The following is a 15,937-nucleotide window of genomic DNA, read 5'->3' on the forward strand; positions in this document are numbered from 1 at the left end:
CTGGGGCTATTTTAAGGTAATGCTCACAAGGAAAATATGCCTACTGCTGCTGTAAATTAAAATAAAACCTGAGCTAATGTTTTTCATTTGCAATCTATACTAATTAGAAGTGTTCAATGGGGTGTTAAGAACATAATATGGCATTAAGGTCTCATCATAAAGTTTCATCTCTCAGGTATATGATGGGACTGTCCTAATGTATTTAATATTTGATATTGAAGTTAAATTTAGGCTTATCATGTTTTATTGTGTCCGGATTATTGCCTTAAGGTCCGTGAGTAAATCAATGTGAATTAAATCACATTAGGCTGTGTTCATCTGGCTGAAGCAGCTTTCATCTGTGATAATATTCTTCCCTCTCAGTGAACAGAATATAAGAACAATGTGACTTTGCCCATTTTTGATTTGCAGCCTTTATATTATTGCTAGATATGAAATGCAAAATGGCTGATGGGTCCATTGTTTTCTCACATATAGCCAAGTTGGGCTTCTATAGATGTGTGACATATCAGATCCGTTAACCCGGAAACCCATTATCCAGAAAGCTCCAAATTATGGAAAGGTCATCTCCCACAGAATCAATTTTAATAAAATAATTTACTTTTTTTTTACATTATTTCCCTTTTCTCTGTCATAATATAACAGTATCTTGCACTTGCTCCCAATTAAGATATAATGAATCTTTATTGGAGGCCAAAGAATCCTATTGGGTTTATTTTATAATTTATTTTTTAGCAGACTTAAGGTATAGAGATCCAAATCACAGAATGACCCCATATGAGGAAGTCCCCAGGTCCTGAGTATTCTACATAACAAGCCCCATACCTGTATTATAAAGGAAAACATTCAACTACTGCACTCTAACCCTAACCAAAATATTAAAGAACCTTAAGACTTTTTGAGCCAGACATAATTTGTAGAACAAAAACATACACACAAAAAACAGCCATTAAAGTCCTGGAATTAAAAATGCACCAAAACAATGCATGTAGTTGCAGTGTAAATGCAATGAAAAATGTAATTGCGCATAGCATATTTTTAAAGGGGAACTAACGCGAAAATGAAAATTTAATATGAGCTTCAACACACTGAAATAAGAAGCTTTCTAAATATAATTAATTCAAAATTCTGTACCTTCTCTGAAATAATCAAGTTTATCTTCACTATCCCCATTATCTGTTTCTTTTCATTCTCTCTTCATGCAGGAGTTGGTTGTCAGATAATCACTGACAGTTGGATCCAATATATCTTATAGGGGGCTCATTTTGCCTAGAAGATGTATTAGAGCTCACTTTCTCTCCTGTCTCTCTACATGCAGAATTTGTGCAAAAGGCAGTTATTTTGTTATATTTTGTTTGTACTTATTTGAGTGAGCTCTAATACAGCTGCTAGGAAAGGAAGGGCCCTTCCCTATTAGATATATTGGATCTAACTGTCGATGACACCAACTGACACCCAACTGCTGCATGAAGACAGAATGAAGAGAAACGATGCTGAGAGAGGAATAGTGAACATACAGTGCCCGGTCATGTAAGAAAGGCCTGGCGAGATACTTGAAGCAGGTACGCGCCGGCAGGGAGGGAGGGAAAGAGGGAGCCCTGGCGGGGGGCCCTGCCACTGGGATGGGGGAGCAGCATAGGGACGTGGCGGGGGGCCCTCATGTGTCAGTCCTGGTGGGCTTCTCTGACCCCCCTGCAGTCCGACCCTGGGCCCAGCTCTGCTAACCACCACTCTATACTGACCTCCCCCGCCCCATTGCGTAAGGAAGCAGATATGCGCCAGCGGGGGGAGTCCAGAGACTGGGGCAGAGAGGGGCCGTGTCACTTGGGAGAAGCAGCGGGGGGCCCTGCTACGGGGGGGGCGGGGTCCTGATGTGTCAGCCCCGGTGGCTCTGACCCCCCAGTCCGACCCTGTGAACATAAACTTGATTATTTCAGAAACAATGCAGAATTTTTAATTGATTTCATCAATTTGCATCAGCCTGCTGGCATTTCCCATGCGTTTTGTTTAAATGGGAAAAAATGTGGGAGAAAAAGCAGGAAAAACAGCAAACCCATTACAAAACACATTTTTTAAGCTGATAAAAAGGGCAGATAAAACCGTTTCCTGCTGACATAAACGTTTTTTACTCTGCTGAAATGTCAACATTTTGCAGAAATTTGACCAAATGCATTGATATCTTTAAGGATCACTCATTTAGGATAGATAGATGGATAGATAGCACCTTGCCCCATTAGTGATTAATGACCACTATCTTGTATTACTAAAACCATCTGAAGTAGCCTTCCTGGGAATGTTTAGCACAATCAAGAATAAACACTAGAACTGCTTGTTGTTTCCCTTGAGTCTATTGATCTACAATGTGGTGCAGCTCCGATCTGGCTGGCTGACAGTTACAGTATTCCTGTACATCTTATGTTTTACAGCAAATAATTACTATTCAATGTCAAAACATTATGAAACAGAATTAATGTGGTTTGTTTTTCATTTTGATAAATGTCAAGTAAATAAGAAACTGCAGCGTAGAATATTCTAAACCGCCAATATCTAATTCCCCAGTCAATTTAAAAATATGTCATTTGTCCACGCTGATAAACATACATCACTTTCTCCGGAGTTTCCTAGGAAATTAAAAGCTTTTTGGTTTCTTTAATACCATTAATGTTCTTTTGTTTAGCAGTTTTGATGCTCTTTTCCTTTGTTAAAGCTAACAGTAAATTTGTTCTGGGCAATATCTATTTCACGGGTGTCAAACACAAGGCTTCTAGACATTTAAGGCTAATGGCCCGTAAATCCACATTTGATAGTTTTGGGCTGAAATCTACCTTGTGCGTGCAGTGATAGACGGATGCCATTGAAGTTAATGGTATGAGACATTGGCAGTGTTGGGCAATATATTGATGTCTGACAATGGCTTAAAGTTTACTAATCCAATGCACTCTTTCAGGACATCAAATGATCCCTACAAAATGCTTCTTAACTTTAGGGCAATAGTATACAAATTGCATTTATTGTGGTGCTTTTCTCAAGGATGACTGTAGGAACGATAATGTCCTTTTCCCCTGGAAGCAGCACTCCATTCAATTACTATGTAGAGCATCTTCTTTCCTGACCAACACCTACCTACTAACTTGTGTATCTGTCATAAACAGTGGGCTTCTTGTTCAACCAAATAGTAACTGGCTGGCAGTGGAGAATTCTATTTAGATTGTTCCTCCACTAGTAGTGTTTAATTAAAGCACCCCTTGTATCATTACCCTTACACATTGACCGTGATGTCTGTGCATTGCTATGATCCCCCTTGGGTTAAGGTTCCCAAACTGTGCTGCTTCTTCCACCTGGCCAAAAAAATGTTATTAGGCCCATTCTGAGGTCTATTTTAGTGGCAATATACATTGAATGTTTCTTCGCTGGTCTGGAAGCTTCTGAAAATGGTTGATTGCTGACCTCTTATCCTATTTAGCAGCAGACAGTGTTATTACCCACTGAGTTTTGCACGTATTGGAATGCAATGTTTGCATTGCATTAAGGCACTTTACATCCGTTTTATTTAGCCTTTTACCAGTATGTCTTAGATATGCATTCTCCTGCTATGAATTTGCCTGTAATTTCTTTTTTCCTAACTTGACAGTAGAATTACAATGCTTTTACAGTTCTGAAATGAAAGTTGAAAGTACAGTAATAACAATTTAATGGTGAATAGTTACAGGCCGTTCAAGGAAATAAAGCAAAACCAAGCAATTTGGAGCTCTTTGTGTGTGCCCATGTAAGTTTAGATTCTGATCTGAATGTAGGATTTGGGGAAGATTTGTTGCATTAGTATTTTTATATTTATTATTATCTATTTATTAAGCAGCAACATATTTTGCAGCACTGTATACAGTAGAAGGATGTATACATTAAAGGGATACATGTTTTTTTCAAAACGCATCAGTTAATGGTGCTACTCCAGCAGACTTCTGCACTGAAATCCATTTATCAAAAGAGCAAACATATTTTTTTATATTCAATTTTGAAATCTGACATGGGGCTAGACATATTGTCAATTTCCCAGCTGTCCCAGTCATGTGACTTGTGCCTGCACTTTAGAATGGAACTACTTTCTGGCAGTTATTTTTCCTACTTAGGGCTAGTCCACACGGGGAGATAGCCACGCGTTTGCGGTCGCGGCGACAAAGCGCCGCGCCAGTCGCCGCGACCGGCGCAGGCGACAGTTTTGTATGGGCGCCTATGTAAAAACGCCTGTGCTAACCACACGAGGCAATGCGCTTTTCAACAGTCGCCTGAAAAAGCCTGGCGAGGCATTTTCAGGCGACTGTTGAAAAGCGCATGCGCCGCGACCGCAAACGCGTGGCTATCTCCCCGTGTGGAATAGCCCTTAATGTAACCAGCCTCAGTGGGACATGGGCTTTTACTATTGACTGTTGTTTTTAGATCTACCAGGGAGCTGTTATCTTGTGTTAGGGAGCTGCTATCTGGTTACCTTCCCATTGTTCTTTTGTTAGGCTGCTGGGGGGGGGGGTGATATCACTCCAACTTGCAGTACAGCAGTAAAGAGTGACTAAAGTTTATCAGAGCACAATTCACATGACTGGGGCAGCTGGGAAACTGACAATATGTCTAGCCCCGTGTCAGATTTCAAAATTGAATAAGAAAAATCTGTTTGCTCTTTTGAAAAATGGATTTCCGTGCAGAATTCTACTGGAGCAGCACTATTAACTGATGTGTTTTGAAAAAAAAAACATGTTTTCCCATGACAGTATCCCTTTAACCATACAAGCTACACACACAGATGTAGACAGACGGCCAAGAAAAAAACAATACTTTGAATTCAAAATTAAATCCGTTTTTTTTCTGACAAATAAATACAAATTCTTAAAATAAAGTTAAAGCAAAGGAGGTATATAAACAGGTCTTTTAATGTAGCACATGAATAGAACATTCTTTTGAATGTGTTTGTATATGTCCATTCTTGTTTTCTGCAGAAGACACAATTCCAAAGAAGGTGGTGTGCCATTTCAGTGGCAAAACGTATGCAGATGAGGAGAGATGGGACATTGACAGCTGCACACACTGCTATTGCCTTCAAGGACAGACCCTCTGCTCTACTGTGAGCTGCCCCCCTCTTCCCTGTGTGGAGCCAATGAATGTTGAAAGTAGCTGTTGTCCTATGTGTCCAGGTACCATCGTAGTTATTTCTGTTGACTCTATTGCTATTCGGTCATTTGCACCATGGGTATGATAACCAGCTACTCCTTTCCCAAGTAGATATTTTGGGATAATGTAGATATTTTGAGGTAAATACAAAAAAATAGGAATAATTACTCTTTTTACACAGACACTATGCATGTAGAGGTATCAATGTAAATTCAAGTTGTCTGCAGGGTAGAAGTGGCACGTCATGAAAACAGTTTTTGTTTTGTTCTCATATTGTTCTACAGAAATGTACATACCAGAACCCACAAATATCCCTATTGAGAAGACAAACCACAGAAGAAAGAATGAGCTAGACATGCCTCACTGGCCAACTCCTAGTGAGAATGACATTGTTCATCACCACAGAGGTGAGTGAATTTTAACTCTTCTTATTGTTTAACACTTTAACAGTTGACTTCTTTAAAAGTATTTTATCTACAGCCTTCTTCTCTCTCAGGACTGCCAACTGGCAAGAGCTCCATAGATTTATTTGCAAGATATCATATTAATATTATTCAGTTAAGACTTTGCAGGTTTTTTATCCTTTTATGTTAAAAATATAGGAGTCACCTACTTTTCCCTGGGGTTGAAGTGATAGAGCACTGAGTGGCACAAGAGCAAGTGCTCATCTAACAAGCCCTGTCCTTAACATCACGTCCTGCATCTCCTGCTGGTCCCTAACTTCCACATCATGCCTACGTGCTTCCCCCTGACCACAACATAGATAGAGCATTGACGAAATCAGTCAGCTTTCTATATAAAAGGGCCAGCAACAGTTTTGTGTTTCTGTCTAAAAACTTGTGGTTAACAGGCTTTCTGACATTTTCAACTTGCTTAGACCAAATTATGCAATACTCAACTTGAAACTATTGCTCTCTAAAGAACATGCAATAAAATAATCATGTTAAATGATATTGCCATGGCTCAAAGTTAGCAAGGAGTGGTTGTTTTTGTGAACAATTTAGAATTTGCAAAGAAAAGGTAAAACTGTGAATGACTTAACTTTGTAGTCCCATATTTACCTTACCAAACCTTATCTTCTTTCTTTTGCTCACCAGGGCTGAGCCTTCTTGCACTCTCACAAACAAGCATTGAACCAACTTGTTTGCATCGGAGCTCCATGCAGAGTTATGGAGAATTTCTAATAAGTTGCAGGAATATAATATTCTGTCCAGTGTATATACCTAAGGTTTTTAGCCCAATACCAGAGGAACTTTACATGGGCTAAGACTATATGCATCTTGCATCTTGTGCCACCATTACTGTTTATTAGATAACAGGATAGGGAAACATAGTTTAGGCCACATGATTAAGGGATTTCTGCTAGGTGTCCCCATTTATGGCAAAAATGCCATGAACAAATGTGATGTGACTAATGCCACATTGTAGCCTGTGTCTACTGACCTATTAACAGTATTTATTTGCCATCATTTCAACTAATTTTTGAAACAAGCATGGTGACATCCTGAATCCTTTAAACATGAAGGAGCTTGTGTTTTGTTTGCTGAGATATTCGTAACAATATTTTGATGTCTTTTCTTTTACAGACATGGGACACCTTCAGGCAAACTACAGAGAAATGGAAAGACCACGTCGGACCGAAGAAGAAACGCTTCATTCTGTTGCATGGGTTGCGGTCCCTATCATGATTGCTTTGGTTATTCTAATTGTTATTTTTATGATCAATCAGAAAAAACAGTGGATACCAGTACCCTGTTATAGAACGCCTACCAAGGTAAAAACCATTCTACGGGTAGTTTTAGTATATACAGCAGAACCAAGATTTTATACCCACTAGGGATCTACTGATTCCACTATTTTAGGATTCGGAAAAATCTTGCATTCTTTGTGAAAGATTCAGCTAAATACCAAACAGAATCTGAATACTAATTTTCATATGTAGAGAAATGAGGAGGGAAAGAGAACCATGCAAATTTTATTTGCTTATTTGTGTGATGAAACGTCACATGAGTTTTTGGATTCGGTTCGGCCAAGCACTTGGAGTCAGCCAAATCAGGATCCTGCTGAAAAAGGCTGAATCTCGGTCAAATTCCAACAAATCTGGATTTGGTGCAGCCCTAATACCCCCTGCTCTTATTTTTCTCAGAATTATTTTCTGCAATATTTAGCAGTCCCTCAAAGGCAAATTTTGTTTTTTCACTCTCTAACCTTTACGGTGCTTTACATGGTCCCCCTAGCAAATATAAAATCAGATTTCTATTGTATAAATACAATTTCAAACACCTGCGCAACTCCTAATATACCTTACCATGGTAACCGATCTTTCAAGAAAAATAAAAAGCTTTTTATATGTTATATTACAGCTGCAAAAGAGTTTTCTCTCTTTTTGCATCATTGGAAATCTTGGCAGCGAAATACTGACTAATACTTTCAAAAACATCAGTGTTATTAATTGTAATGCATTACCCCAGAGATTATAAATTGTATACAGAAGCAGCATAACCCACAATGCTTTGCAGAGGCACCAGAGCTCTTTTCTTTACATGTTTCACAGTTATGTCAATGGAATAGCACTCCTTTAGGATGAGTACTGTTTTTATTTCTTCCTTATTTTTATTTTTTTATTACTGCTTTATTTCCACCCACACTCACCATGCTCATGTCAGTTGTGAATAGAGCCTATTCATAAGAAATACATTTTATTGTGCCTTGTATGTATGTGTTTTCTAGGAATAAGGGGCAAGTTTATCAAAATGGGAGGTTAGAGCTCAGCACACAAAATCTCATCCACTTTATTCATTCCTATGGGATTTTTAGAAGCATAGTTATCAAACAGCGAACTTTAAATCTTACTTATTGTTAAATATGATACTAAAAATCCCATTAAGGGCAGAGACACACGTGGAGATTTGGGGAGATTAGTTGCCCGGCGTCAAATCGCCTCTTCTTCGGGCAGTTCGAAAAACAAAGTGATCCGAGTGCCATCCCACCGGCGATTACGATTCTAGCCGGCGGGGAAGCAGTTCGGGGAGATTAGTTGCCTGAAGAAGAGGTGATTTGTCACCGGGCGACTAAATCTCCCCGAATTTTTTCATCTGTCTCTGCCCTAAAACGAATAGACAGTAGGTGAGAATTCCTGTAGTGAGCTCTAATCTCAGACTTTAATAAATCTATTTAACCTGCAGGAGCTGTGTGCTCAAGGGGAATACAGCTAGGGACACAGTTTTCAAAATGTGTTTTTGCAACAAAAATAAAAGTGAGGTAAAAATAATAAGGAGGGCCTATCATTCCTAGGAGTAAACCTTTATTGAATTTGTATGACCATTTGGCATTTTCCCCCTTGTTTCCATATAAAGTGGCTCTGAACCACCAGTGATTTTTGATGCACTGTAAATAATAACACCTTATTTCCATGTCCTAGGTGGGTATATAAATATGGACAATGGGCCACATTTGCTTTATTTTTTGCAAATTCAATCAATCAATGCATGATATAATAAACATTGCCAGTATTACACAGTATTATTCATGGTTGCTCTTGTCTTTTTCTGTAGACTTCCACATTAAACTAATACATCAAGTGGGAAAAATCTATGTTAGTTAACACAAATTCAAATTCAAATAGGAACTACTGTCAACCCGTGTTGTAGGTCCTTCTTTTAACTTTCTCTATATCCCTAATGGATACAAGTGTTTCCTTTATTTGTATTGTCTTCTGTACTTAACTCCTTGACAACATCTCTTTCATCATAAGTTTCATGTTAACACAGTATAAAACACATCCCTGAGCCTATAAATCATTGCAAATAAAGTCTATTTGAATATGATACTCATGTATGTAAGCAACATAAGAATTTCAGAACAAAAGCTTTTTATACTTCTTGTACACATGCGCTTTACTGTCAAGGATATTTTTTATTGCATTCATAGGCAGGTCACTAAAGTTTAATGTTTAAAGCAGTAAATGTAAATGCAGTAAGATTCCTTCTCAATAACACCGCTTCACTTTAACATCTCTTTTCTGTGGGTAAGCAGAATAATTGCTGATATTCACAAATGTAGGAAACACTAACATACAGGAAACATAATGGTTCTACCAAAATTATAACTATATAATTTAAAGTTTGCTTAAATTATAATTACAATTTATAATGGTATAATTAGATATAATGACTATTGAGAAAAGAGTGTGGGAGGCTTTAGAATTTCTTCTTTTTTTTTTTACAGACATACATGATTCCTTGGATTAAGGAGAGGTCACCATATTCTATGTTAAAGTGAAGGATAAAGGCTCCCTCTGCTTTCCAGAGAATCTGTGCACTGAACACTAGTGATAGGCGAATAAATTCACCAGGCACAAATTTGCGGCGAATTTGAGTGTTTCGCCGCCAGTGAATAAATTCATTGTTGCTTGTCAATATTATTCGGATGCCCATTGACTTTAATGTATTTGGACAAAATAGCGGTGCGAATAAAAATTGTCGCTCGCATCAAAATTGAGTCAAAATTATGTTTGCGCCCATTGACTTCATTTAGTTTCTCGGTTTTGCAAGTTTTTTGGAAAATTCGCAAATTTTTCGGCGAAGCGAAAGCAGGGGGACTTAAATGCCATTATACTTCACTTCCACGTGGAACAAGGTGAGGGAGTTATTGAGTGCCCCAAACTAAGAGGGTGTTGAGAAATCTTCTGTATGAGTCAGAGGTAGACTTTTATGGTTTTCTCTCAATCTAAGGAATCATGTATGCGGGTGTGTAAAAAAAATAATATATAAATATTTCTGGAAAAATGTGTATGCAAACTGTTTTTTTTTTTTACATAAACCCAACTCACTGTGCTTATGTCAAAAAGAGAAGGTATTTTCCCCTGTAATTCATGCAAAAGGAAAAACTATCCTTAATACATCGACCCCCTATGCCTTGAATTTTTCCTAAAATATTCTCCACTTTTATTTCAAACAGCCGACCTGTCTAAACAATCAACATGTGTATGTGGACTGCAAAGGAACCATGGTTCAAGTGGACAGCTCCCAAAGGATGTTGAGAATGGCGGACCCAGACTCAAGATACAGTGGATTCTATAGTATGCAAAAACAAAATAACCTCCAGGCAGATAATTTTTACCAAACTGTGTGAAGGGTGCCCATGCAAGGATTTCCCTTTAAACTGAAAAAAAAAGATGATCGGGTTGGAGAGAGACAAAATTCTGCTATTAAAAAACCTAGAACCATGCACTTGCTTATTGGATTATATTGGATGTGTGACATGTACAATCGAGACCTTATTCAGACGAACTCTGTCTCATGCAACGTGCCAAAACAAACATTCCCACTTTCCCTTTGTAATAACTGACCAAGTGTTTTCTTAGAACCAAAGTATGGAGAACTGGCTGATGCGTATATGCTTGTAACATAGCTGTAGAAACTTTTTTTTTTTCCTTTTGGTTGCTGGGTTGGAAGTTGGGAGATTCGACAAAGGAGAGGTTGCGAAAGCAGTAATGAAACAAGAACAAATTGGAGAGGTTTCAGGTGAATAAATTGGCTCACATGGGCTCATCCAAGCAAATCCCATAATGCTTCTGAATCACAGACAATGGCTTCTCCTGCATCTCAGATTCTGAATACATCACAGAAGGAGGAATCAAATCCCTGTGTGATCATCCAGCTTTTGTTACAACCTATCAATTAACAAAGCAGCAAAAAGCTATCAAATCTATAGCTGATCATCTACATTTAGAATGCAAATAATATCTTTATTGATAACCATCTGCAAAAAATATCAATAGCAAAGAATAATGGTTAAGGTTCTGAAATGATATACAATGTGCTGCTTTTTTTTTTTCTTTTTACTTGGATATATTTTTTTTTCTTCAATGCTGATTGGTCAGTCCTTGTTGGATTCAGGCAAAAATACAGAGGGCTTATTAGTTTTTTTCATATATAAATATATATCTATATCTGAGCACTGGATTTTTATTTTTTTCCTGAGAGCAGTATTTAAAGTAGAAAATGTTTAAATCATCACCTTACTGTTCAACAGGCTTTCTTATAATGGCGATGTTGTTGAATATGTATTTCTTTCCTTATTGTGAGTGTGTGTGTGTGTGTGTGTGCGTGATCTTTTGTTACATTTTTTTTATTGCGCTGCCCAGAAAGAACAATAATTCTATTAACTTCTTTGCTACCAGATAGGCTAGCTCGCATGAAACGCAGAGGTTGAACATGTCTGACACTGTCACTGGGGTTAGCTTGCTGGAGAAAGCTGATGCTTCAATGAAATGGACAGTGGGGATCCATATTTTTTCCTGTTTTGTTCATTATTGTTCTTTTGTTTGATATTTTGACATTTACTGGTTGCGCAGATTAAAAAAACAGTTACCCTGACAGGGAGCCGCTTAAATTTGTAGTATTCAAGCACCTTTTTTTTCTGAGTTAAAAAAAAAAATATCAAAAAAGTCAAAAAGGAGATTGTGTCTTTAAACCTTAGCATTATAGGAATATTTATGTAAATGTAGTAAATGTATATTATGCTAAAAAAAACAAAAGTATTTGTGTGTGTGTATATATATGTATATATATATATATATATATATATATATATATATATATATATATATATATATATATATATATATATATAAAAAGTCCAAAAAGATAAGGTGCACACTGGGATCCTTTGTAAATTTTAAAAAATAAATTTTATTCAATACATGTTAAAAGAGGTCTGCAGCTGTAATTGGTAGCACCTGGGTCGATTTTCTCTAGTGGTGTGCTGAACTATTTGGATTGTATATATGTATATATATGTATATATATATATATATATGTATATATATATGTATATATATATGTATATATATATGTGTGTGTATATATATATGTGTGTGTATATATATATATGTATATATATATATATATATATATATATATATATATATATATATATATATATATATATATATATATATATATATATATATATATATATATATATATATAGGTATAGGATCCCTTATCCGGAAACCCGATATCCAGAAAGCTCCGTATTATGGAATGGCTGACTCCCATTGACTCCATTTTATCCAAATAATCCAAATTTTATAAAATGATTTCCTTTTTCTCTGTAATAATAAAACAGTAGCTTGTACTTGATCCCAGCTAAGATATAATTAATTCTTTAATCCTTAATAAACCAGACTATTGGGTTTATTTAATGTTTAAATTAATTTCTAGTAGACATAAGGCATGAAGACCCAAATTACAGAAAGATACGTTATCCGGAAAAACACAGGTCCCGAGCATTCTGGATAACAGGTCCCATACCTATATATATATATATATATATATATATATATATATATATATATATATATATATATATATATATATATATATATATATAAATTTCTATGTTTTTTCCTCTGTTAAATGTATTTTTATCCAAGAAAGAGAAATTTTGCCCACAATGGAAACATTAAAAACCAGCATTCCATATCAAGAGCTTAACAGCTTGTAGGAGAAGGAAATAGACATTTCTTAGTCTATCATTAGTTAATTAGCATTGTATGTTTTGCCTTGTTTCATGTGTGTGTGAGACGATGTGGGTCTAGAGCAGAGGGTACCCCATTGACTTCAGCAATTTCTAAACTGATTGGGGGAGGAATATTTTATTTATTGTTTTTTTTTTTTGTTTTTTTTTGGCTTGACAGATGGAACGGGCTGTTGTTTGTGTTTAACACAAAAATCTTTCAAGAAAAAAAATAAACAGGGCAGTTATTATTTAGTTATGTGAACCCTTGTACACGTGAAGGTAAATATGATGGGGTCCATTTACTAAAATAGATGCGGAAAGGAAAGTGGAAGTTCAAAAGGGGTACTGATTTGTTAGGTACCCCCAGTATATAGAATTGTATATTTTTTACCCCAGTGTTTATTTTCTGTACAAATCTTAATGGCCTGGGCAAATTTTCCTTTGAGTGCCATGTTGCCATCTTCGTTGATTTCCCAGGGATCCTTTTGGCTCTTTAGGACCATTCAAAGGAGCAGTATAGTAACATCTTCAATGTTACTCTACTGCCCATACAAACAGTCTTGGCCATGTCCTTTAATTTCACCATTGCAGTTACCCATAGTTACCAATGGGAAGCAATCAATAAATAGTTTTGATTGGTTGAATACAAGTTAGAAAATGTAAAAATCTGGTTTCTCTGTGTAACTGCAGTGGAGCAATGTGGCACCTATAGCATCAGCCAGGACACCTGTAAATGATTGGAGGCAAATATCACAGCAAATCTGTGGGCATCCAAGTTATTTTATGTTTGCATTACATACTCAAAGATAAAAATATTTTATTCAAGAGCTCTGACATTTAGAATTGGGTTGCAAGTTGCTTTTGCGGGCTAATATTATTTTTGAGCAAAGCTGTAATATGTTTTCCAGAGGCCATTATGTAATTAAAGTTCAAAAGCTTGGAATAGCAATTCATATCACAGATCATGTCCTATACAGTTATAGGATCAGTTATCTGGAAACCCGTTATACAGAAATCTCCGAATTACAGATGATTACATGGCTGTCTCCCATAGGGGGAAATTTACTAAAGGACAAAGTGGCTAACGATAGCGAAAAGTCATTTTGCCACTTCGCCAATTTACTAGCGCTCCCTGGCGTAACTTCGCTAGCGCAGTAGACAGACTCTAGCACTACTTCGCACCCTAACGCCAGGCGAAGTTGCTCTCAGGCAAAGGGATGTAACTACGCTAATTCACTAACTTGTGGATTTTAGTGAACGTTACCTCTTGCGCCAGACTTGCCATTCGCCACCTCAGACCAGGCGAAGTGCAATAGAGTAAATAGGACTTGCTTCAAAAAAAATTCTGGGGTACCCTCCTTCCCCCCTACATTTCTCAACATATGGCACCTAAACTATACAGTGGGCACATGTATAGGGCAAAATAACAACTCTATTTTATTTTATGAAGCTTTCCCAGGCTTGAGTAGTGTAATGTATTTGCTGCAACATATACGTCCATTCAACTTTAACTTGGAATCGTATGCAAATTAGGCATCGCTAGCGTAACTTCAGTTTGCTTGACGAATTAACGCTAGTGCAACTTCGCTACCTTTCGCCTCCCTGGGTGCAACTCCGGATTTTAGTGAATTTGAGCAGCCCTGGCGAAACTACGCCTGGCAAAGTGCGGCGAAGCCGTCGCTAGCGCTTTTTCGGCCAATAGTGAATTTGCCCCATAGACTCTATTATAATGAAATAATCCAATTTCTTTTAAATTATTTCCTTTTTCTCTGTAGTAATAAAACATTACCTTGCACTTGATCCAAACTAATCCAAAAACAGCTTTTGGGGTTTATTTAATGTTTACATGATTTTCTAGTAGACTTAAAGTATGAAGATCCAAACTACGGAAAGATCTGTTATCTAGAAAACCCCAGGTCTCAAGCATTCAGGATAACGGGTCCCATATCTGTATTCCAAACTAAAGCATACAAACTGTATTAGTACAGCGAAGGAGCATGTTTTGTTCAAGAATCAGATTGTATAACCAGTATAACCCAAACCAGTGGCTAACAAGCATGTTGCTCACCAAAACCTTGGATATTGCATTCATTGGCCTCAAAGCAGGTGCTTATTTTTAAATTCCTTGTTTTGAGGCAAGTTTTGGTTGCATAAAAACCAGGTTTACTGCTAGGTAGAGCTTACTGTATGCTTCCAGTCCACATATGGGCTACCAAATAGGCAATCTCAGCCCTTATTTGGCATCCCAAGGGACTTTTTTTCATACTTATGTTGCTCCCCGACTCTTTTTAAATTTGAAAATAGCTCACAAGTAAAAAATGTTGGGGACTTCTGGTATAAGAGGACAACTTAGATGGAACAATCATCTACAAACGTATAAATTTTACTGGAAATAAATATTTCTATTAATGAAAGAAAGACCAGATCTTTTTGTTTGTAAAATGCCCCCTGTATCTGTCAATTGGAAATTTTAACCAATCACTGTATGATAATATTGTCATTGTAAAGCTTCTATAAATGGTGTTGTTGACTGCTTGCAGGTTCTTCCTTGTCGTTTTTAATTCTGTGTCTGTTTCACCTTCCCGTAATTATTATCTGGTACTTAGGGGGTTATTTACTAAACTGCGAATGCAAAAATCCAGAAAAATTTGTGATTTTTTAGTATAAAATCAGACTTTTAAAAAAATCACTAACTTTTCAGAATTTATTATACCCCGAGGTTGGAACAAGTCAAAATCAGAAAATCCAACATCTCAGACCTGTCAAGGTTGCATAAAAGTCAATGGGAGAAGTTCCAATGATTTTTTTATGTGCGCTGGGTTTCATGCAATACCCCGAAGATTTCGGAGTTTTTGGGAAAAAAAGCATACAAAATCTTTTTCGAAATTTTCAGGTGGGAAAATCCCCAAAAAAAAAAAATCACGAAATTCGTATTTTGCCGGGAAAATCGAATAAATATGCAGAAAAAACCCGTGCGGATGTAATCTGAGTTTTTTACAGAACATGTTGAGATAAATTCGGATTTTGATAAATAACCCCCATAATCCCTTCTTCCTAATATATCCCTTACAAGAACCCCATGCTGAGGTGTGAAATAGTGGCAGCAATGTCTGGTTTGAAATCATGAGCAGCACACTGTATAAGCCGTAGTAGTGCTCAAAGAGGAATTTATTTATTCAGCCCACATCATACAAAAGGCAACGTTTTAGGCTTACCAGGCCCTTTATCAAAAGGCAACTTTTCGGGCATTCCA

At 36.9% G+C, this 15,937-nt stretch overlaps 1 protein-coding gene across 1 annotated transcript in view; it reads left to right on the plus strand.

Moving 5' to 3' along the window:
* Positions 1 to 11,708, plus strand: part of LOC108717831 (cysteine-rich motor neuron 1 protein) — a 537,917-nt gene extending 526,209 nt beyond the window's left edge. The window contains exons 14-17 of the mRNA XM_018265214.2: positions 4,986 to 5,180; positions 5,442 to 5,564; positions 6,744 to 6,931; positions 10,117 to 11,708. Coding sequence (XP_018120703.1) covers positions 4,986 to 5,180; positions 5,442 to 5,564; positions 6,744 to 6,931; positions 10,117 to 10,290 — 680 coding nt within the window. The 3' untranslated portion in view covers positions 10,291 to 11,708. The remainder of the gene's footprint in view (positions 1 to 4,985; positions 5,181 to 5,441; positions 5,565 to 6,743; positions 6,932 to 10,116) is intronic.
* The last annotated feature ends 4,229 nt before the right edge of the window (positions 11,709 to 15,937 follow it).

The sequence above is a fragment of the Xenopus laevis genome, chromosome 5S (assembly GCF_017654675.1).
Source record: "Xenopus laevis strain J_2021 chromosome 5S, Xenopus_laevis_v10.1, whole genome shotgun sequence".
Classification (NCBI taxonomy): domain Eukaryota; kingdom Metazoa; phylum Chordata; class Amphibia; order Anura; family Pipidae; genus Xenopus; species Xenopus laevis.